This window comes from Alexandromys fortis, unplaced genomic scaffold (assembly GCF_014885135.2).
Source record: "Alexandromys fortis isolate MF-2015 unplaced genomic scaffold, M_Fortis_MF-2015_v1.1 scaffold_25, whole genome shotgun sequence".
Taxonomy (NCBI): Eukaryota; Metazoa; Chordata; class Mammalia; order Rodentia; family Cricetidae; genus Alexandromys; species Alexandromys fortis.
This window is the reverse complement of record NW_026067904.1, coordinates 9,547,298-9,570,240: the sequence shown is the minus strand read 5'-3', so window position 1 is coordinate 9,570,240 and position 22,943 is coordinate 9,547,298. Positions and strand designations below refer to the sequence as shown.

At 50.1% G+C, this 22,943-nt stretch overlaps 1 protein-coding gene across 28 annotated transcripts in view; it reads right to left on the bottom strand.

Annotated features, from left to right (window-relative positions):
- The window catches only part of Celf4 (CUGBP Elav-like family member 4), a 273,562-nt gene that overhangs the window by 197,232 nt on the left and 53,387 nt on the right, over positions 1 to 22,943 (bottom strand). For all 28 annotated transcript variants that reach the window (XM_050134875.1, XM_050134896.1, XM_050134880.1 and 25 more), the window contains exon 2: positions 3,737 to 3,819. In XM_050134875.1, coding sequence (XP_049990832.1) covers positions 3,737 to 3,819 — 83 coding nt within the window. The remainder of the gene's footprint in view (positions 1 to 3,736; positions 3,820 to 22,943) is intronic.

The window sequence follows — 22,943 nt, the reverse complement described above, 5'->3', positions numbered from 1 at the left end:
TGACAGCACAAACACAAGTGAGGAATTTGAGTGGCGGTGACTGAACAAGAGCTATGTATCCATTGTGTGATCAAAATCATGGTGTCTTCCTCACAGGGTGGTCTTAAAGAGACTGAGGCAAGGGATGTGACAAGTAGCATCAAGCCTATCATTTAGTACAGTGCTTATCAAGTATTCGTTGTGAATGTTAAGCAGTTGACTACACTGGCCATTTTATTGCAATGTCTTTTGTCTTCCATGGTTGGTTATATTTGTGTATGTGGCTTCTGTTCCCAGTTTGATGGGCAACTCCAAGAGGGAAGGCGATATATTGGAAAATGCTTGCTGATTGGTTGAGAAGTCAAATTATGTGATTGTACCCTGTAAAGATGAATGATAGAAGGGACTGGTCTATTAGGAAAGAGTGAAGAGAGACAGACAGAGACAGACAGTGAGAGAGAGAGAGAGAGAGAGAGAGAGAGAGAGAGAGAGAGAGAGAGAGAGAGNCAGAGAGAGAGAGAGAGAGAGAGAGAGAGAGAGAGAGAGAGAGAGAGAGAGAGAGAGAGGTCTTAAAAAAGTACATCATGTTGACTTTCTGGCAAAAGGCCATATTCTCAAGGACCCTGGTGAGGCTTCATGGTCTAGTAATCTCACTTTACTGAAACCATGCCACATTCAAGAATAATAATCCATTTGTGACACTGGTCCAGGCGATGACTCCATCAGCCCTCCAAGCAGCTTCAATTAGGCTGATTTCCAAGGAAATTGGCCTCTGATTCAGAAGAACAGCCCTTGGGGGACCTGCTCCCTAAAATCCTACTTATTCCACGAGGAATGTTCACTCCCCTGTCCTCCTGGATGCAGGTGAGGAGTGCTTGTACTCTAGCTGCAGTTGCTGTGCTGCTGTTAGCCTCAGTGGTGTGTGCATGTGTGCTCATGTGTCTTTGTGCACAACAATGGATTGTTTTTGTCTTGCTGCAAGGTGATACCAGCTCTGCAAGTCACTGGGAAGCAGAGTGTGTTGTCTGGACCAGCTTTCCCTCCTTTCCTTCCTCAGTAAGAAAGTAGACAGGTGATTTCAATGGGTTGAATTAATGAATTTTGAAGCCTGGAAAAGTGCCTAAATTGTTGAGGTTACCAGTTTTCCAGATTCCCATTTCAGTTTCATTCTCCTCAGTCAGAGGCGGAGGGTGCTCACTGGGACCCCTACTATGGCCGCCCCAGACAAGAAGAGGTTTCTCCTGTGCCCCACTTCAAACCAAACAGGCATCTGTAAGCACAGCCTCAGCTGGCAGGAAGATGTATGATTTGGTTGAAGAGCATTTTGCTTGGACCTCTCCCTGCATTTGCTGGCGGCACACTTCCTCTGATCTCCAAGGAGAGAACCAGCTCACAATAATAATGGCAGTTCTGCTTTTGGGATCAAAATGACTCCACTTTAAAGCATAATTTTACTCGGTCATTTTGTTTTCCATTTGTCTGCATGCGAGTTTGCGTGGGGACAATGTGCCCTCAGAACCTGTAGCTGCAACTCTTATCTTTCTCTCCGTGTCTCCCCCTGCGAGTTCTGCCGGCCCAGAGAATTGTGCGAGCAGGCTTGTGAGGGCAAGTCTCCTCAGGAAGCCTTTGAAGAAAGGTCGGTGTTCTGGGAGGCACAGGGAACTCTGAGCTGCATCTGAGCCCCACCAGAGACATTTATTTCCACCCCATCTCTGCCAACATACATTCATGGCTCTTCTCACCTCTTGCCCAACTTGTCTTTGTGATTTCAGAAAAATGCCACTGGATCTCCCAGTATGAGGGATTAGCGCAGATTATGGAGAATGGTGTTAATTATCGGTGGAATGGGGACTGGCGCCTCGCTCCACCGTGCTCCTGATTTCCCCTGGGCCTTTCTGCCTGGTAATAAGCCTTCTTTAATCTGGCAGGCCCCTTGGTGAAATCAGCACCACGGACAGTGATATTGATTGCTTCTGAGAAACCATCACAGCTGCTCAACCAAATTACCTTTGATATGTGACCTTTAATGTAATTACTGCAACATCAAAGTATTTCTATAAATTATTAAAGAACTAATACACTCCATCATTTAGCTATTCTATTATATGTAAAATAAACAACCACGAGTTAAGGTTAGGTCTGGAACAATCCACAGTCGCTTTTCCTTTTTCGAAAATCCAAACCGTCCTCCCACCTTCTCTCTTTCTGTTTCCCCATTTGATTCTGACTTTTAGCTATTATGAAACTCTACAGCAATTTCTCTCAAGCTGATGGAGGGCCTCCAATAACAACGTGGTATTTTCTATTCCATTTGGGTGGTTCTCAAATATCTATCACAATCTTCCCCTAAACAAAGTGCCATAAACACTTTATTAATCAGCGCAAACCTTCCCGAGAAACCTTTGACTGTCTTACAATATGGCTTTATGCGTCACGCACAACGTGGAGCACATTTCTGCCATCCTACAGAGGGCACCCAGAAAGTATTACTATAATATATGTGCATGTAGTCGCGCCACTAAAAAACCAACTGGGAACGGCCACCCTGCCAAAGCCCCGCTCCACACAAAATCTGTGCGCGCCTCCATTTCCATACATTTGCATCCGCGGCTGTGCTATTAAGATGACTCAGCCCCGCGCTTTGCAATCACAAATACCAAAATACAATACAAAGGCTGTCATCATTGGAAGGAAGGGACTGTGTAATTCCTCATTCTCGACCCATAGCCTTAATGAAAGACCTCTGAAGCAAGGGGGTTAAGGAGGTAGAGGAGGGGAGCTGCTTCACCCTGGGGTGTGCCATTTGCTCTCGTCTACCTGGTTAACCTTTCCTGCTGTGGGGGCAGAAATGGAAACGTGTGTTTACGTACGGTTTGCTTGATAAGAATGTAAACACGCGTGTCTAAGCATAGGCGTGCATACATCGAAAACACACGTGCTTCCCAGAAGCGCCCACTGTATACGCGAAAAAAAAAACCCTGTATATTTGCTTATTCTTTAAACTATGCCCATAAACACACCTCTTTCCATTTATCTTTAGATGCCCAGCGGCTGTATATTTCCTAACCCCCTAACCCAATCTCTCTGAACCCACAGGAGAGACCGCACAGACCCTTGACCCGAGGGACACTTCTTATTTTATGGTGATGAACTAGCCTCGATAATAGCCACGGCTGATATCACACCCAGTTAGGGGGACCATAAATAATTCCCTTCTCCCCCTCACAGAAGCTATAAACCAGGGCCAAGCACTATACTTTATCAAAGACGAGGGCTGGCTCCTTAAATAAACCGCGGTGATCTCACTCGCGGCGCCGGGGATGCGCCCCTCCCACAACTGCTCGGGGCTCGGGAGCTGCGGGTGCTGGACCCCAGCGGGGCCCAGCCGGATGCGCTCGGGAGCGAGCGGAGCATCGCCCGGTGTGCGCGGCTCCAGGCCCAGGACATGGGGCGCCCCGCCCCGGGCCGTGCGCACGTTAACCCCGTCTGGGCTCCTGGCCACAGCCAAGTTCGTCCCCCGTCGGGCCTGGACGGCCGGGAGCTGAGGCGGCGGACGCGTCCCAGCTCTGTGCCCGCGGCCCTTGCACAGCACCCCCCCCCCACTACCTCTCTCCCGCACCTCGAGCTCGGGGGCTCAGCGGGAGACAGCCCGGTCCGTGGGGTCCCTGCTGTCCCTGCCCTGCGCGTCGTGGCCCGACCTCCCGAAGTCGCCCCCTGTCGGCGCGCGACCGGCTGCATCGCGGCCGGGGCCACTTACCCCTGGGAGGGTCTTCTGCTCGTGTAGCGCGCTCTGGGCCTTCAGCGCTGACTCACGCTCGCAGTAGGTGAGGAAAGCGCAGCCTGCGAGGGAAGCAAGCGGCGACAAGGGTCAGTGGGGGCGCCCCCAGCCAGGCCCGGCCCGCCGCCGCGCCCTGCCGCCCGCCCCACTCTCCCGCCCTCCTGTTCGTCATTGCTCTCCCCACCTCGCTCTCCTGGGCGCTCTCTTTGGAGCTTCCCTGTCCCTCGGTTTTCCGTCTGTCTGCCTCTGCTTCCTCTCGTAGCTTTTTCTATTTTGCTTCCTCCGCGGAGTCCTCCCCACTCCCCACGCCCCCCCCCCTCTGCCTGCGGGTCTCTTTCTGTCCTTGCGCCCTAATGCTTCAGGCGTCTCTGCCTTCTCCTCACTCCTTGTCAGTGTTGTTTTTAATCAATTTCAACTCTAGCCCCCTACACCTCCCAGGAGGGGCAGTTTCCCCCTTTAGCTCCCTGTTTCTTTAGCTGTTACTGCCGGTGCCTCCTTCCTTGCTCTGAGCCCCTCAGCAGTCCAAGAGTCAAGGACCTTCCAAATAAAGGCCGAATCTGTAAGGGAGAGCCCACCCTCAGATCAGCTGTAATCAAACGAACACGGCTGTCACATGTTCTTTGTGTTCTCTGCCCCGATTCCTGCTGTCAAATTTGTGGCGAGGGTCTTGACACACCTCCCCGTCTAAAGGTTTTTTGGGCTATCAAACCCACTGAGGCCTACCGTTGTTCTGCCTCTTACGGCTTGAGGACAGCTCTGCCTCACACCACCCTGCCTGCATCTTCTCCTGTTAAGAGAGCTGAGCATGCTCTCCAACGTCCTGTCCACCCCCACCCCCAAGCCATTGTAACAACTCCACTGTACTGTGTGTCGGGGACTCTGGAGAGTTCCGTGCAGACTGGAGGTCTTAACACCTGTCTGCAGGCACCAAGACACAGGAATAGAATATTTGGCGACATACTGGTTTTGAGCGTTAACTCTACTGAGCAGCTTCAGGGGCCCCTTCCGCTGTCTGCAGGTGTGACTGAATGTGGCTTGGCTCTCCTGCAAAAGCAGCTGAAAGCCAAGGAAAAACTGCAAAGGCCTACTACGGCTAAAACACTCTTGTTTGTAAAGTCATCCGTGACCCTGCCCTAGGGAAAAGTCCAGCCACGTAGACCCTTGCCGGCAAGGTCTTCTCTGGCCTCCCCTGCTCCCTCTACTTCTCACCCCATCTTCTCTGACCATCAGCTCGAGCTATGTCTCTCTCCACTTTGTCTGCTCCCAATCCAGTCCTTTGCATGAGACTGGTGACACACTCCTGCCTGCTCCAGCCCCTCCATGGGTTACATCCTTTCCTCCCTAGACACCTTCTGGCCCTTCGAAGGCCATTTACTTCGTCAATGTCCACGCTGTGCTAGACTCGGGCTCTTTTCTCCTGAGGCCTTCCAGTTGGCGGTGACTGAATGCTACACACCTCAGTCCTAGTCATTAGAACATCTAGTCATTGTGGCCACTTGATGCACAGAGTCCCCACAATGTCCTCTCCAGCACCTTACGCCCATCAGATTTATATCTAGTAACCTCTGTTCTCCCCCTTCTGATACTGAAATAGACCCTGCTCCCCTGTCTTTGCTGCCTGGAGAGATGGCCGAAAGGGAACATGCATCTGGAGGCAAAAGAGAAACGGAAAAGGAAACAGAGGCTCCAGTTGCAGTGCAGCTCTACCCTCCTGCCAAGAAGTCTCCATGCTGTCCTCCCTCCCCTGGACCAGGCCCACATCGCCCCTCCTCCCTCCTCTCCCTCCTCTTCCCTCCTGGTCACTGGCAGACGGTTATTGATGGAGACACATGCGACTGAAATGAATAGCGGTCAGAGGCCCCGTGACGTCGTCTCTCATGCTGCCGCCTGCCTTTCCCAGGGGTGTCTTTCCTCCTGTTCCCTTGTCCCCTTGTTGGCCTTGTCTTCTGCTTGCTATGGAGAGACAGCCAGTGTCTCAGCCACAAGCAGGCAAGCCAGCTTGGGACAAGGTCAGGGGCAGGTTTGGAGAGGAGGAAGTAAGAGAAGAAGGAGGAAGTGACCATATTGTTTACACAGCTCAGAAAAATAAACTAGGGACCCCAGAAGGGGAGATCTGCTGTTTTTGTCCAGCTTCCAGGAATTTCATTGTTTTTATGAGAAATCTCAGGGTTCCACCATGTACCTGTGCCTTTTAGGAACCCTGTCCCAGACCCAAGTAACCTCCCCCTGCCTTCCACCTCTGAATCTCCTGCCAGTTTGTATTCCCCTTGGTCACTACCTGGTTCCCTTACTTTATCTCATCTTTTTGAAACATATTCTATCTTAGAGCCCTTTTCTACAGTGACTACTTCCTCACCGTTCCGCTTCTACCAAGCCTGGGCTGCCTTCCTCCTTCACTGTCTTCTGGTATCCATCAGACGAGACCCCCTCTGTCGCGTCTCTCTATCCCCTCACTTACCATCACCCCAACCTCGAGCACACACATCTCCCTTGACCCTCTGCCCTGCTTCCTTCCCTATTTGTCACCCACTACTCCCTGACATTAATATCTATTTGCTCATTGATTGTCACTCTCCTAACCCTCAGCTGAGACCAGGAACTCCATCTGCTTGTGTCGACTGCTTCTCTGTGTTCAGAACAAGGGCGGGATGCCTTACTCCTTGAGAGCACTGGCTGCTCTGACACACTGACACTGTAGGAGGGCCACAGGTATGGAAGGATTACAGAAATCGTGTTCAGAGGCTGCCGAGAGCTGCCCCGAGTGCCTTGGATGATGCTGCGTGCTGGACTGGCCGCCTTTGCGGTAGGGGTCTGAGATTGCTTTTGAGGGTCTGGAGGTGGATCACTGTAGCTTGCTTTTCCTTCCTATAGGCTCCCAGCTTAGGCCTGGCAGTGCATTCAAAGCCCTCTTCTGAAATTCCTCGCAAGGCACACAGTTCTGCTCAGAAGAACCCTGTACCAGCCACAGTCACTCGGGGCTTCCTTTTTCTGATTTATGGGCTCCTTATCTGCCCTCTATATCTAACCTGGGGACAGTAATCCCTCTTAGAAGCTTGTAGAGAGACCTGTCAACCACAGCTGAATCCCAGCCTTGTGAAATCAGCTGTAGGTTTTTGTTCTCTCTTGTGAAGTAGGAAGTGGGGAAGGGCAGAGCTCCTTCCTTCATCGTCCATCCTTCTGTCCTTCTACCCCCGCAGTTAGGAAGGTCCACCTTTATAGAGACACCTGGTACTTCCCCAACCGTCGCTTTGCAGTTGGTTTTGCACTTCACTTTGCAGTGGGGGGGGGTTAGTTTGCTCACTCAAGGCTTTTGGAGGGAGACAGATGTGGATAAGCTGCTCGTTATGCCAAATCCGGAGTGCAAGAAACCACTAGCTTGCACCCTGGCCAAGATGAGAGCAGAGCCCCAGGGGATGGCAGCTTTGATGGGGAGGGGGTAACAGGAGGAGAACTTGCTCTCACAGGGTACTCTGCACAACCATGGGTTTGGGATAGAGGCCAAGGTGGGGTCCCTGGGGCCAAGCCTTATCAGATGCTAGCAAGGCTCTCCTGTCTAGCAACTGAGTGGAGACACTTACAGCTCGTACCAGGACAGTCAGCCGTTACCTCCCGTTGTTCATTGTGGCTCCTCAGGCTCTGAGCAGTGAGGCTGGGGTATCTTGAAGGGATGCGGTTCTTGCAGCCTGAACCTGGCAGCTCCTAAAGCAGCCAAGCTCACTGTCTTAAGGTATATAGCAGAGTCCTTAGAGCCATCCCTGCAGGGGCCCTCTGTGAATGCACAGTGTGGGTGGCCAGCGGATTCTGTCATGGAGTAGCTATGCACAGGATACCGTGGGAGGTCCTGCCATAGGGCTTCTACTAGGGGGCCAGGAACGTTCTGAGAGGGGAGTGTCCTTCTGGGGGTGGGACCAGTGACATGGAGGTTTCTCCTGGTTTTTAAGTGCAGCCATCCTTTCCAAGTTCCCATCCTGTAAGTATATGTTCTGGTCTTTATGCTCACAGGGGAAAGAACAGCAATCTGCTGCAGCTGTTAGGAGGAAAAAAAAACCCTAAAATCTAAGAAATGTACCCAAGGTAGAGTGCTTCTACTTAAAACCTGTGAGTGCTCCATAGTAGTTAAAAAAGTGAAATGACCCGGGTAGTGGGGGGCGCGTCAATACCAGCACTCTGGAGGCAGAAGCAGAGGCAGATAGATCTCTGTGAATTTGAGGCCAGCCTGGTCTATAGATTGAGTTCCAAGACATCTAGGACTGTTATACAGAGAAACCCTGTCTTGAAAAACAAGAAAAAACAAATAAAACAAAAATAAATAAAAAGGGTGAAATAATCCTTAAATGTACCAACAAAGGAAGCAGCATTGTCTGATAGGAAAACCAAACTGTATGATAATTGGTGCCATGGATACGCAGCGGAGGGCTATACCACTTCTTTTGTATGAACTCTCTCTACATTTACAGGCAAAGTTACAAGGAGCTGCACACAGAGCATGAGGCCCCGGTGCAGGATGTATCCCCGAGGTGATCTTGCCCTTTTTGTTTGGTTTGACACAGTTAGACTCAGACTGTATTCACAGATCACTTGCATAATTAACTTTCAAGAAAAAAAAAAACGATCTGTACAAAAATAGGAGAGTGGAGTAAAAAGGAAGTAGACGAGACTAGGTAAGGCAGAATGCAGGACCATGGCCTGCGCTGAGGACATAGCTGGGCATCAGCTCTCTCGCAGATCCACCCTGAAGACAGTCTCTGTGGGTGCGGCAGATACCCTGCTGCCTCAGCTTCTCCTCTGTGCTGGAACTGGGCAGTACAGCGCTGATCTTTGAAGCAGGCTTCTGCCCAGTAAGCTATAAAGTATAAAGCTATAAAGTAAGTGAGTTTGGTTCACAGCCTAAGTGAGAGGAGCTGGCGTTTGGGGAATGGAATCCCTGACAGGGTAGCATTGCCAAACTCTGGTCTCTTGAGATCTCCCCAGGTGTGTGGCCTGAGGTGAGAAGCTACCCAAGTGACCCAGGGAACCTCTGGGTGATCCATGACATGGCCTTAAGCTCCTGATCCCTGCCCCCTTCCCCCAGCTCATTGCTGACCTCCTGTCCTTCAGAAATCCATACACTCTCTTGTCTCCCCTTAAAGCACTGAACTGAGCAGAACCGAACCCTGGTCTGTCAGAGAAGGAACTTCGGAAACCACCTTGATAAGAGTAGAGACAAAGACAGCATCATTAGAGAGAAATTGCTCACAGTGCTGTGTCTTCAGCTAATGGCCTGGGCACCCCTTCTTCCTTATGCCTACTTGTCACCTCTGCTGGCCCACTCTGATCTGCCCCTCCCCAGGCATTCCCTACTCTGCGGTGTGGTAAAGGCTCTGGATCTGGTTTCCTTTTCTTTATATAGCCACCACCTAACCTCCTCTGTCTTGCCATTTTATTTACTCATCTCTTCTGTTCGCCAGTTTCATGCCTTGTGTCTTTGAATAGACTGCTACCCCGTGAGAGTGGAGACACCATCCTTTTATCTCTTGGATTGGGTGGAGGGCTGAGAGACTAAGAACATACACAGAAGAGGAGCAAGAGACCTCTGATTAAGGCCTGAGAACCTCGGGATATAATCTCAGAAAGAAAGGATGGAAGGCAGGAAGGATGGAACAACATGGCCCGGTCACAAGAATCCAGCTGGGAAGAGACAAGCAGAATGGGTGGTGTGAAGGCATAGACAGGAGAGGTGTGGGCAAGGGTGTCTACCTTTCTCTAGCACAGCGGCCTACTGCCCACCATGGAGCAAGGGGCATTGGTGATGCCTAGGGAAGTGGGCGGAGCCCTCTCCCACGTGGGGGTGGGGAACACAGTGTTGCAGAATTAATTGTATCCAGAGATGAGGGCAACAATTTACAAAGCCCCCGTGAGCTGGGATAAAAGGCCCTTGTCATTGTGAAGTGAGGAAAGAACAATTTCCGGCCCCAGCTCGAACAGGGCTGAAGCCTGGGGTGTAATCATCAAGGAAGGAAAAGCTCCCGATGTGATGGGCTTCCCTTCCTCCCCCCGCAGCCAGTCCTTGGCTTCCTACTAATTGAATTACAGAATTAGTCAGAGGAAGGTGGCCTTAGAATAGGAAGATCTGGACTTTAATAAAACATCAGGTCTTTCAGGCCTGGAATCAGCTGTCTTGGAGGAAGTAGGAGAGAGCTGGGGTGTGGGATAGATCAAAACACACCGTTTTTCCCCACCGGGGAGGGAGACGAGGTGGGGAAGGACGGGGAGAGCGATCAGGAAGAGGTGAAGGGTTTGAGTCTGCATACCCATCACCTGGCTTTGTGAGCACATTGATAAAAGGTCTTCATGTAAATCAGGCCATGTTAAATCATCCTGGGCTGGTGAGCTGACGGAGGATCTGTCTCAAATCTGGATCTCCTGGGTGTGCTAGAGGGCCTGAAACTCTATCCTCGGTGTATTTCTTCTAAGGCCAGCATCCTGGCTCCAGAATACCCCTGAAGACTCCTTAAGGGGTGCAACATAGAGATGTAGCCTTCTGCAAAAAAGTGATATTCCTATCTTAGGTGGACAGAGGTAAGAAGGACAAGTCAGAAAGTGTCCCCAGAGAGAAAGTTACTAGTTCTCTGAGGCCACATTCTCTAGTCTCTCCCCTTATTCTGGGACTTAAACATGTTTCCTCCACCTGTGGACATATCCCAAGACTGCCCCTCCTCCAAGAGCCACCTCTTGGGTCCTAGTCCATCCCACCTGACTATCACATGCTGGAGCCTTCTATGTGGACTCACCTTTGAACACAGCTTATGGTCTGCAGTAAGAGTGAGCAAGAATGGCCCAGTAGGTGGGGTAGTGAGCAGAACTGAGCCCTGAGCCTCGCTCTGCCTGTCCTTCCATCCAACCCCCCACCCCCCCCCCCCCGTGCCACCTTCTCAGGACCCCTTCTGATAGGTCGCAGTAGGACCATCTTCCCATGCCCTTTTCTGTTTCCGTGTTCCATCCCTATTTCCTGGAACTGTTCCCTCTCCAAGTAAAAAGACAGACGTTCCCCACAGATGGCATCTGGTTTCCCCTGGTTTCTCCACCGCCTTGGTAGATTTGGAATACTGTTCTTCCCTCTGCTACCTGCTCCCTGACTCCCTCCTCTGGAGTCTTGCGTCTTTCCAGAGATGAACCAGCCTCCTTCCTCCAAAAACCTTTCCTGACTCTACCAACCTCACATCTCTTCTGGTCTCTGGGGATCACCCACCTCATTTGGCAGTTAGACTGCGAATCTTTGTCTACCTCGTATTTATCAATCTCCTGACAATGGAGAGACTCTATTATAGGTGATACGTACAGGGGGAGGGTCCATCTCCTTTCAGGGCAAGTCAGATTACAATGCTGAGGATATCCTTAAACTCCAGTTTTTACCAGAGAGCAGTAAGTTTGGCCAATGACTGGACGAAGGATAGAAGGGGGTTGGGGGGGGTGTGGAACATGAAGCCTGAGAGAGTGAGCAGCCAGTGGTGGAGTCATCCGTTTTCCTCAGAGGAGGCAGCCTTGGGGTGAGGACCAGGAAATACACGGCAGGCCGCCACTTCACCTAGGCTAGGCTCAGCCTTGCCCTCCTGGGGTCTCCTTTGTATATCAGCAATTCCAGAGAGTAAGGTCATGCAAGATTATGGCTGAGTTTCTGCAAAATTCAACTCAATTGCATATTATAGAAGGAGAACAGGCTTCCTCAGAACTCTAAATTTATTTCCCTTTTCTCTTAGCCCTTCCTGCTGTGAGTGTCCTCAAGACAGAGATGGCCTGGTGCTTCGTGGCTCAGATTTCTTGACCTGCACCGAAACTCTCAGGGGAGCAGGACCCCACCTCTCATTTCTCTTTTTGCTGGGCAGAAGGCACTGAGACCAGAGCGGCTCTGACTGAGGAGCTACAAACCTCCGAGGGTTAAAGGACCAGTCTGTGGGTCTTTGCCTGGTGTCTGTCCCTGTCTGTTGCCCTTGTTTACACCCTAAACACCAGAGAATTACATGTCTGGTGTTCTACAGCACTGCGAAAAGGAGCAAAAAGTGTACACGACATTTGATGGCCTCACCTCCCTCCTGATGAAGATCTCTCTAGTTCCTGGGCAGGGTGGATGAGCCAGGACATGGAGGGAGCAGGGCAACATATCCTAGCCTTTCCCAAGCAAGCCTGTGACAAAATGTGCCTGGTCATCTGACCAGAGTGTGGCCCCTGTTCCTGTAAACACAAGGCTGTTTCTGTGATCTTCCTCTAGTCTGGCAGCTCCTCAGAGTACCCAGGATGTCTTTATCATGAGCCATCATGGACTGTTTCTCTGGCTATTGCATGCCAAAGTGCATGTATATGATTCTTGGACCTTAGAGAAGATGTGGTTGTCACCAGCATTTGACAGTTCAGAAGTAGTCTGGGAGAGGCATCCAGTGTGACTATGGCAGGACAGACACCCAACATCTCTCATGGACTGATTTGAGGTTCACTTCCTATCATCCATCCCAGGGGTCTTGGAGAGTGTCTAAAGAACAACATGAGTGTGGTAAATACTCAGAGAGACGCTCGGGTTACTGCATAAAAATATTTCCTCTTCCTTCCACTCATGTCCTTCACTTGAGGTAAGGGGCTCAGGGGTGACCTCATCTCTTCCTGAGCTGGTGCCTGGCCTCACTTACCCCTGGGTCCTCTTAAACACCAGTGGCCAGCATTCCAGGGCTCTTCCACAGAACACCAAGATTGAACTCTAAATGCCTTCAGAATATCTGCTCACATCAATGCCAGTGTCAGGAGCCATTTCCCCCCTAACAATCATTACAGGAACCATCACTCTAGGGAGTCTGCAGAGAACCTCACACCCATAGTTATGTTCTATTGACAAAACCTGCCCCTCACCCAATTAACTGCTAATCTTAGCGGAACCCGCCTCACATTCCAGCTATCCAGGGAACCAGGTGTGGCCACTTGTGACTTCTGGCCTGTCTGTCTGAATGTAACCGAGCTACGTGACCGGAACCACGCGGCAAGAATCCAGTTACCCTGCCCCCCATTCCTTACCATATATAAACTGTAACCCGTCCCTAATAAACTGAGGCCTTGACAAAGTTGCTTGGTCTCGTTCTTCTGTCTTAGCTCACTCCCTTCCAGGTAGCGCCCCTCCGAGACCCTGGAATAACTGGATTGCGGGTGGGTTACTAACCCCTAGACTGAGTAGCCCACCCAACGCAATCCACATGCCAGAAGAAGTTCTCTGCTAGGAACTAAAAACCAAACCTGTTCTTTTCTAATTAATATGGAGGACAGTTTAGATCCCATTGTGTATTGTCTATGAACAGTGTAAGGAGCCAGACTCCTTCCTGTAGGGATGAATTACTGCCTCATAGAGGCCTCTTAGCCACCACCAGACTTTAGGAGATCTCTGACCAAATCAAGGTGCATCTTAACTGACTTGGAGAAAAACACTACCTCTGATATCCCTACCCATCTTAGGTATCTTCTCCTTCTTCTGTCTGTGTGGAACGTGGTAACTGGTCTAGCTCCTGCCTGACATGCTGAACTTCCTGAACAGGAAACATGAGAAGTCTCATCTGAGCCTCTAGTGGCCTGGGGCATTTTGGGTAGCAGAGGCAACTCAGTTGATCTCTACTATTTTGCATAGGAATCTTCTTGCTGGAGCCTTCTATGGAGACTAATAGAAGTAGAGGTGAGGTAATTTCCCCAGAATACCCTTCCCCACACAGAGGAAGCTTGGAGGTATTTGCACTTTAGCTGTTCCAGAAGCTGTCACCACGTTGGCAAGCCTGAAACTCTCCGAATGCACCACAGAGACTGATTTTGGCTCTGGAGGTACTGTGTGTGTTTAGGAGAAGATGGACAGGCTTGTTTGACTCATTTCTACTACTATAGGAGAACAGGTCACAGCAGCAAGGAGTTCTGAGTCCCTGGAGGGACCGAGACCCTTTTTCGGTCACACTGCTAAGGTCTTCCCTCCAACAACGTGTTCATGTCACTCTTGGCACTTGGCTGTGTCACTCCTCCTCCAGGATAGCTTCCCTGTTCCTGAATCATTTAAAAAATATTTTATTCTTATGTCTATGAGTGCTTTGCCTGTAGATATGCCTGGTACCTGTGGAGGTCAGAAAAGGACACTAGGATTAGAGTTACAAATGCTTGTGAACTGCCACATGGATGCTAGTACTTGCACCTAGGCCCTCTTGAAGAACAGCCAGTGTACCTATCACTGAGCAATCTTCCCAGCTCTTGTTCCTGGATTCTTAACCAGATTTTCCCCTCTAAAGAGCCCAGCTAAGCTTTTAGTACCTCCATGTAATCCTCCTCTGTTTCCTAGCTCCTGCTGCTTCACCTTTGAATGAGCCTCTCCTTCCAGGTTCAAATACTCGAAACGTGTGTGTTTGAATGCCTTTTTTTCTGTTGTCACCTGAGGAAATCACAACCCTCTAATAAGACCACAGCTAATAGGCTGGGATCTTCATGCAGGCCCCAGTACTAGAGTCTACGATGGAGAATTGAATTGAACTGATCAGAATCAGAAGGGGAGGCTGTGTCTATTACCCTCTGGTTGCAGGGGGGCTGGGCCTAAAAGACCCTTGGAAGTGCCCGGTGAGGGAAACTAATCTCAACTCTCTTCTTTGGCTTCTTCCAAACAGGGTATAAGCCACAAGAGCAAAACAAGGTGTGTATATTGTATGTGTGTGTCTCTACATCTGTGTGTGTGTGTGCATCTGTGTGCTTATGCCTGTCTGTGTGTGTCTGTGTGCCTTTCTCTCTCAGTGTGTATGTTCTTGTATGTGTATCTGTGAGTCTATGCCTGTGTGTTTGTGTGCCCCATTTGTGTGTGTGTATCTGTGTATCTGTGCAATCCCCCCGTGTGTGTGTGTGTGTTTGAAGCATCTGCACAGCAACAACAAAACATTACACCTGATGGCAGGCAACAGCCCAGCTCTTCACAGAGCTCTTTCTCCCTTACTCTCGATTATTTAAGCTGCTCTCTTGACTTGACTTTGATTTTCACCCAGTGTCAGACAAGCTCAACTTCAAGCATTTGATCACATTTCACCTGAGGGTGACAACAAGAGAGTGGTCTGTAGACATGGCGAGCGTGCTGGACCCTCAGAGCCTACCTGAGGGACCAGTCATATTTTCAGAGGAATGTGAGCTCTGGGCTTGGTAGAGCATCTCCAGTTCACCCTCAAATCGCTGACGCACAAGGGGGCAGGGGGTGTGTGCTAACCAACGGGGAAGATAAACAGAGTCCAGCACTCAACTCTAGTTCTCTCTTCATCCAGTGCCCACATAGCCAACAGAGGGAGAAAGAAAACTGAGCCGATAAGTCAGTTGACTGTATCAAAGACATAATAAGGCATGTGACTAGGAAGAGGGCTGACATTTCTGTATGGAGTGACACAATGCTCCATTCATCTCACAGCCATTTATTGGTCATACGCAGTTTTTCAGAGGGTGGAAACATACGCACTCCTTTATTGGGGTCCCCAGTTAAACACGAGCGAGTCAGCTGACGGGTGTATGACAAACACATCCTGTGAGTCAAGGCTTGTGCAGGGACTTTACAGTGAGGACAACAGTGAGCACTCCCTGGCATTTTAGTATGTGTTGTCTTTTGTGTTTTCGTGGAGTTATATTGAATGTGTTGGACTGACACATTCAGTATTACTCCATAAGCTATTAGGGTTATCATCTGATTTCACAGGGCAGGAAAACTGAGGCAGCAAAAGATTTAAGGTCTTGTGGCCAGGCGCATGGCAGTCAGTGCATTTTGAATGCTGCAGCCTTGTAACAGTTGTTCAACTCTGCCTAGGCTAGATCTCATTGTAGGGTTTTTATTCCTGGCCTACAGTGGCCTTGAGGGAAGTGTGCATTAGGACAGCGCAGAGCAAGTGATTGAGTTTGGATCCCCTGCAGTGGTGTAGGAGGGCTGGAGCCGGAAAGAACATGAATTCCGTGATGCTTCCTCAGGACACCTTTGGCTTTCTTGCTTTGCATTCTCCACCTCCTCCTCTTCTCTTCCCCTTTCCCTCCCTTCCCCTATCTCCTCTTTTTCACTCTGTTCCTTATTCTTGTTTATTTCTTTTCTATTCTTCTCCCTCATCTTTCCCTTCCCCTTTGTCTTGCAACTTGAACCCCATATTCTCTATCATACACTCTTTATTGTTCTCCTGACTACTTCAGGCATTTTTTTTCCCCTAACCCCAGACTTAGCATAGGCCCTGAGGTTCCTGTGAACAGACATCTGAGGATTCTGGGAAAAACCACCCAACCCCCAATGCTTAAATGTTTCTATCTTTAGGATGTCTGGAGTCACGGAAAGGGCTGCATGCTTTGCATAACAGGTCAGATTCTGACAGTGGCTTGTTTTAGGAGCCTCTGAGTAGTTTGTGTAATCTGTGCATGGAAGGCAATGTCGATACTTACCTGCTGGGGTTCTGGGTGAGCGGAGTCCCTAGGACATAATGGATCGGGGAGGGTATTGATATTACTGTTATTGTCAGTAGCGATGGCTGTGATATGACACATTCCCCATGGTGCGCATGATGACTTTGGCCTTTAGACCGTTTGCTCCCTTGCATCAGATCTGCACATGTAGCTTGACTGAACTCTGTTCCTATCTGTGCTCCCCAGAGCAGGGGCCCTGCCCATCTTTCTGCACAGCCAGCCTGTGTGCAGCTCAGAGCAATCTTGTTTCACATGGAGAATCTCAGATGCATGCGTGTTTTGTTTACCTCATGTATCTAATATGCTAATGACAGCAGGCTGTAAGGAGCTGGCAGGGACCAGGGTGACAAAGAGCTAGAGCTTCATGCTTCCCCAAAGAGACTCTGAGGTGTCAATTGTTTCTTTTGTGAGAGGAATTTTCAAGACCTGGGAAGATGGGCTGGGAGGGGAGGGAAGAGGAAAGTGGGAGTGTTTTAGACAATGCTTAGAGGAGTTGGATTCCAACTCAGGAGTGGTACAAGTTTGTAAGGGACACTTGAGTAGGGTCAGGAGCTCCAGAGGTGTTTATGGGAAAGAAGGAGGAACCAAAGTCCACTGGGGAGGATTCCGGTGAAGTTTGGACACTGCATCCATATACCTGTTGGGTTCTCAAGAGGCCTCTGTGAACTCCATGGAGGGAACCAGCCCCATGGACACTTATCTGTCCTGCCTCTGCTCTAGAGCTTGGCATGAGGCAGAAGTACAGGGTGAGGGGTAGATAATGGTCTACAAAAGAAGATACATGGAGTCCTCAAGCAAGCTCTCGATGGGTGAATTGCAGCCCTCAACAAGTCAGTGGTTGCTTTGGACCTTAGTTTCCTTTCCTGTGAAATGGGTTTGATAAATTCCTGTTTAGGAGTCCAAGTCTCCAGAATCAAAGAATGAGTGAGTGGGGATGAGGAAGGAACAGAAAGTATGTGCCTCTCTTATAGATGCACCATCTTATAGATGAGGGAAAGGACATGTGTGTAGACCAAGGTTAAGCAACGGCTCCAGGACAATGAGATAACCAGGGATCAGATCTACTGCTGTCCTTGGAGATGAGTGGAGAGTTCCAAGAGACTGGCAAGCCCAGGGCAACCCGGACCCTGAGCAGGAGGAGCAAGTTCACACCATGAGCACAAGAGGTCTCCGTCTGTGTAGGCAGAAGACTGTGCATCAACAGATGGGAGAATATTTCCATGGTTTGCCACCAAATAGAAGGCAACAGGGGAATAAAAGCGTGGGTGGACATATGGCTGCATCCAGCCAGGCCTTCTGCCTTTTCTGGGTGGATAATGGTCAGTGGCTGGAGGGACAGTGGTGCTCGTGTGTGTAGGGCTCTGTTCTTGAGACGACTGAGAGGATGGGAGGGGTTAGAGCTGAGAAGAGGTTTTTGTGGTACCCTGAACCAGTGAGTTGTGCCAGTCAAAACCACCCCTGGGCCTTGTGTTTTTGCCATCTATCCAATGGGTGTGATTCTCCCAGCTGCCCTGTCTTTTTCTCCTTGAATCTATCTTTTCTCTTGGCTCTCTAACACACCTTACTTTGTCTTGGCTGAGCGAGCATACCCCTTGGCCAGAAAAGTCAGCTGGACCGCTGAGGCCAACAAGGGTGGGGGGGGGGAGAAGATTCCTGTCTGCTGACTGCTCGTCCCTAAACTTTCTGCTAATGGGCAGCTATGTGCCATGGCCAAGGCTGACCACATGGATTCGACCTCCGGTTTCACACACTCTTGAGGTTTGGGACTGATCTCAGTGGTGTCTGACAGACAGGTGAAGCCGGAGGAGAGCAGAAGATTCAGGGCTGCCGTATGTGAGAATTGGTGGTAAAGATGGTCTATGTAGCACTTAGTTGTGAACAGATTCAAGGTTGAAGACAGAAACTGGGGTGAGAGGCCAGTGTGAGTCACTATCACTGATTTCTGGGACCCTGACCTGTTAGTGTGCAAATTTCTACCTAAGAAGTAGATTCTTTTGTAGACTTTCCAGCAACCAAAGGTAGAATTTAATTTGGGGATTTTAATTCTACTTCTTCCGGAGGCCACATGAGATCAAGTAGAGTGTTCAGTCCCTGAGTCTTGCTAGTCTAAGCTCCTTCTATAAGGACTTAGGGGCTACTGTTTGCCCAGGGAAAGAGAAGGAGAAGTTTGGAGACACGCATTGTAGGGAGTGGCTGTGGATTGAAGGAGGCTATGGCCCATGGTGGGAGAGCAAGCCTCAGCTACAGGTGCCCAGAGGAATAAAAAGCAGAGGAAATCTTCTGGAGGTTAGAAGTGCCACCTGAATGCTTAATAAAGAGAGGGAGGAGGAACAGCTGGACACCTAGGAGGACAAGATCAGCTGGTAAGTAGAGGGAATGACTTTAGGAATTCAGTCCTGCGCTGACCAGTATGGGACTAGCTCACCCTTCCTCTCTGCTCCTCTTCCTCTTATCCCCTCTCTCTCCTTGTTCTCTCTTACTAAGGTTCTGTTCTGGGGCAAGGAGCCCCAGTAAGAAGGGAAGAGGCACCAGGGACTGATCAAGAAGCCATAGAGAAGGGCATCTTATGTTTTGTGCAGTGGTCTCTGCAGCTCAGGCTGCTTCGCCTCCCACGGCCAGTCCCCCCATGAACCTTCTGCCACCAAGCCGCCCATTTTTTGTCTGCAGGTCTATATATAGACGGAGAGGCACACTCTGAAACTGCATTTGATGTAGCCCTCTGGACTCCAGCTAACTTTTGGGGAGTAGTTTTCTTGGGAGCCTGCCAGTCCAATTCCTCCCTCGTGAACACTAATTACCGCACAGACCTTCTCCATGAAATCGGTGCTGAAGCCATTTCCATCCAGGCGGCTCTCCAAGACGAAATTTTTCTACTGGGAACCGACAGCCGCAAATAAACCTACCATCTACTTAGCAACGGAGAGCAAGAGCTGGCGGGAGGTGGGGAGGGAGGAGGTGCTGGGAGAGTGGGAGGGAAGGAGAGAGGGAGGGAGGGAAGGGAGGGCTTGCTTTCTCCCTCCTGTTCTTTATTTTTCAGAAAGGATGCAATCATCTCTCCCCAGGAAGGTGGTACGGAGTGGATTATAAGACAGTGTGGTGGCTGAGGGGGCTGAGGATGGGGGCTCAGGCACCCACAAACCATTTCCTGCTCCTGATTCCTTGAGTTTGGCCAGACCCTTCTCGGTTCTGCTGGAAACTGAGGCGGTCCCTTGTTGATTCTGGGCTTTCTTCTCTTCTTTCCTTTTATATCCTTTGTCATAGCTCTGCAGGTGTGGTCCATTCCTGTCTCCCTCTCTCTATGTCTGGAGCTGTCACTCTCATCAACTAGAAACGGGGCATCAGCCTCCCTCTGCAGGACAGCAATCCCTGAACTATCCATTCTGACCTCAGGAGGGCTGCACTGCACACCTAACCTCAGAGCCGACTCTGCCCTCTTTGCTTCCAAATAGAATCTGGGCATTGGCTCTTTCTCTGAAAACTAGAAAAGGTAGCTACTTACAAGGAAATGGTGACATACCAACCCCACCTGACAGTTTGAAGCTCCTCCCACTAGATCAGTTTCTTAGCCACCAAATGGGCAGAGTAGCTCCTGTCTTTGCTTCACTGTTGGGGATGGATGAGGAAGGTAGTTGGAAGTACTGCAATCTCCCTGCTTGTTGGGAGATGTCCTGCAGGTTCTCTGATTCCTGTGAACACGAAGTCCTCTCATCCAGGGTGGATTGGTTAAGGGTTGAACTTAGATTTCCTCTCTAGCAAGAAGCAGGCTGAGCAAGTCCCAAGAGGGCCAGCAGAACAGCCTCCAGAGAATCCTTCCTGGGAGGAGGGGAGGCCAGGAGTCCTGGGAGAGCTTTCTATTAGAAGAAGCCTGGGTTAGAGATCCTGGAAACATATGTCCAAGGACAAGATCCAGTCCTTCCCCAGGCACCTGTGGCCGTGTTTACATGGTGGGGAGTGCAGCTGGATCAGCTGCCTAAAGGGACCCTTTTGTGGACCTGGTTTGGCCATTAGATAAAGATGGGGCACATAGTGCTTGGCTCTGTCTCCTTTAGCTACGTGATCAGGGCCACAATCACTTTGGTTTACGGGGCCCGAGAGCATTTTCCTTTTTGGGTTCTGAGAGCAGGCTGAGAACATGTGCAGATACCGGATAACATCCATCTTGGATACACACGCTAGACCAGAGTTTGCTTTTGGTAGTATGGATAGCCCTAGTCACCATCACATGCGGAAACACGTGCCTTGTGCTTGGGACACGGCTGAGCAATGCATACAACTTTCTCATCTAGTTCAGAAGCTCTGTGCTCACTTTGTATACCCATGACAATCATACGAGGGTGGGAAGCAGGGTGCTGCTGGGATTGAGTCATGGGTACCAATTCACATTTACAGAGTTGCTCCCTAGAATCTGGCTGAGTGCCGGACTTCTTCCCACTCAGGATGGGACACTTTGGGGGCTAGGGGATGCGGCATGGTCGGGAGGCAAACTGTCCCCATGAAATGAAGTCCCCTTACAGCTACTGTCAGATCCATCACTAGCTTCGATGGTTGGTCTTCAGTGTTGGCTTAGCTTGATTTAGAATGACTTAGGGAACACTCTTCTAGGAGAGTCCATGAGGGCTTTTCCAGAATTTTAACTGAGGAGGAAAGTGAATAACACTACTACCCTAGGGGTTGGGGCTCTGGACTGAATGAAAACAGGAAAACAGAAAATCCAGGAGAGCACTTCTCTGCATCCTTATTGCAGATGCAGGGTGGCTTCACTCTCTGCCACCACAGCTAGGGCTGACATAGGTCACCTCCATGATGGGCAACACCCTCAAATAATGAGCCGAAACAAACCCTTCCTTCCTTAAATAGCTTTTGCCGGAAATTTTGCCACAGCAGCAGCAATTAACCAACAAACTAAGTTAAGTCTACATGACTTTGCTAGGCTGAGCTCTGTAGGCCTGGTGACCTGGGTCTATCCTCAGTACCTGGGCACTGTCTGAGCTCCACACATCCTTCCTGAAGTAAACCTTGATGATGTCTGCTTCTTCTTCTCTACTTAAATTCCTGAGAAATTTTTTTAAAGAAAGGCTCTAAGTTTTTTTCAGCAGAGGTATTCTGCTTAGTGGCTTCTTAGAGGGAAGCCTGGCGATGGTACATCTATCCGGACTGGAGTTCATATACAGAGGGATCTGAGGGCAGAGACTGTAGAGACCAAGCTTTCCCTTCCTAAGGCAAGAGTCCTTATCCTTGAAGTATCTTTCTCAAGGAACATCTGTGCTTCACTGGCTGGCAGGAGACAGTATCACAGGCTAAGTTAGCTCTACTTTCCAAATTGAACAAAGATATTTGTGGTATTACTGCCACAGGTCTGCGGTGATGTATATGAAACTCCCGGTACAATGACAAGGTAGGAGCGTGTCCCATTTGCTGTGCCACAGAGCAAAGGTGTCCCCTGGATTTCATTCCCCCTCGACCTCATGAGCTATAACAAGGTAAGTGTTTTCTGGGGGATGGGCGAGTGGTTACTAGTTCCCACGGGCAGGCTCCCCTTCCAGAGCAGTGCATCCGTGAGCAGGCTAATGTACACGGGGCTTTAGCCCATATTCATTTCTCACCCTCCCATCCCCACCCCAGCACCACACCCCTGCTCTCTGGGCATTCTCCATCCTTCTCTCAAGCAGGCGGCGGAACAGAGAAACCAATCAAAGTTGCCTTCACGTCTTGAAGGCCGTGATGCTCCCTCGAAGTGATCCCTTGCTTCCCATTTCCCACCCCAATAACTCTTGTATATGGAGTGTGAAATAATTAACGGTGGCAAAAATAATTCAGCAAACAAGAAGAAACTAATTGTGTAGGCTTGTTTGGGGAGAACATAGCTGAACAACAGAAAAATCTCACTGTGTGGGGAGAGGAGGACAGGCTCATCAGGTCCCTGCAGGCCAAGGCCAGAAATGGGGTGGCCAGCTAGAAGGTCCTCCAGGACGCCTTCTTCTTCTCTGCCTCTCCGTGAGAGGTTGCTCATGCTACAGTCAGGATGGATGCACTTCATGGGTCCTGAGGTGACATCCTTAAACACATTTGGCATTCCACACTCTATATTGCACCATCCAGGAAAGCAGATGGAGAGGGAAGTCTGTCTGGTCACCTGGAGCAGACTTATGTGGTCTTTTGGGAACTGGCTTCATCCCTGAACTTGAGCTGGAGGCAGCTGGCGGACCTCCCACCCTCTTGGGCCCAGAAAGTTCCTCTTCCCTTTCTTGCCTGTCTGCCTTCACTACCCAGACTGCCAGACCCAACAGACGCCCACTGAGCATCAGTCCCGTGGCTTGGGTACCATTAGACAGTGCTGCAGTTCTTCCTAGGAAAAGGGGAGTCATCCTCAGGCTCGCACACTTGGTGCATCCTCTAACTTTGGGATCTCTTTCTCCTTCCCTCTCATCCTCCACCACATTTGCTCTTCTCTTCCCAGCTCGTGAGAAGGTGCGGAGGCCCCTGTTTCCAGTGTGGAGGCGTGAGACTGGGAAGATAAAATGAGTAGCTGGCCCAGGGTTGTGGTTACAACGAAGGTAGTTGGCTCGCAATCCTCTGGTCTTTGCTTTCCTTACCCTGCTATACAACAGGGCAGACTTCCTCAGGCATCTGCCGTTGATCCTGGTAACCACCATAGTCTACTCTGGCCTGGATGTGATCCTGACTCTCATATGAATGAGTGTAAGATTTCTGGGGCCTGCCTGCCTTGGCCACACTT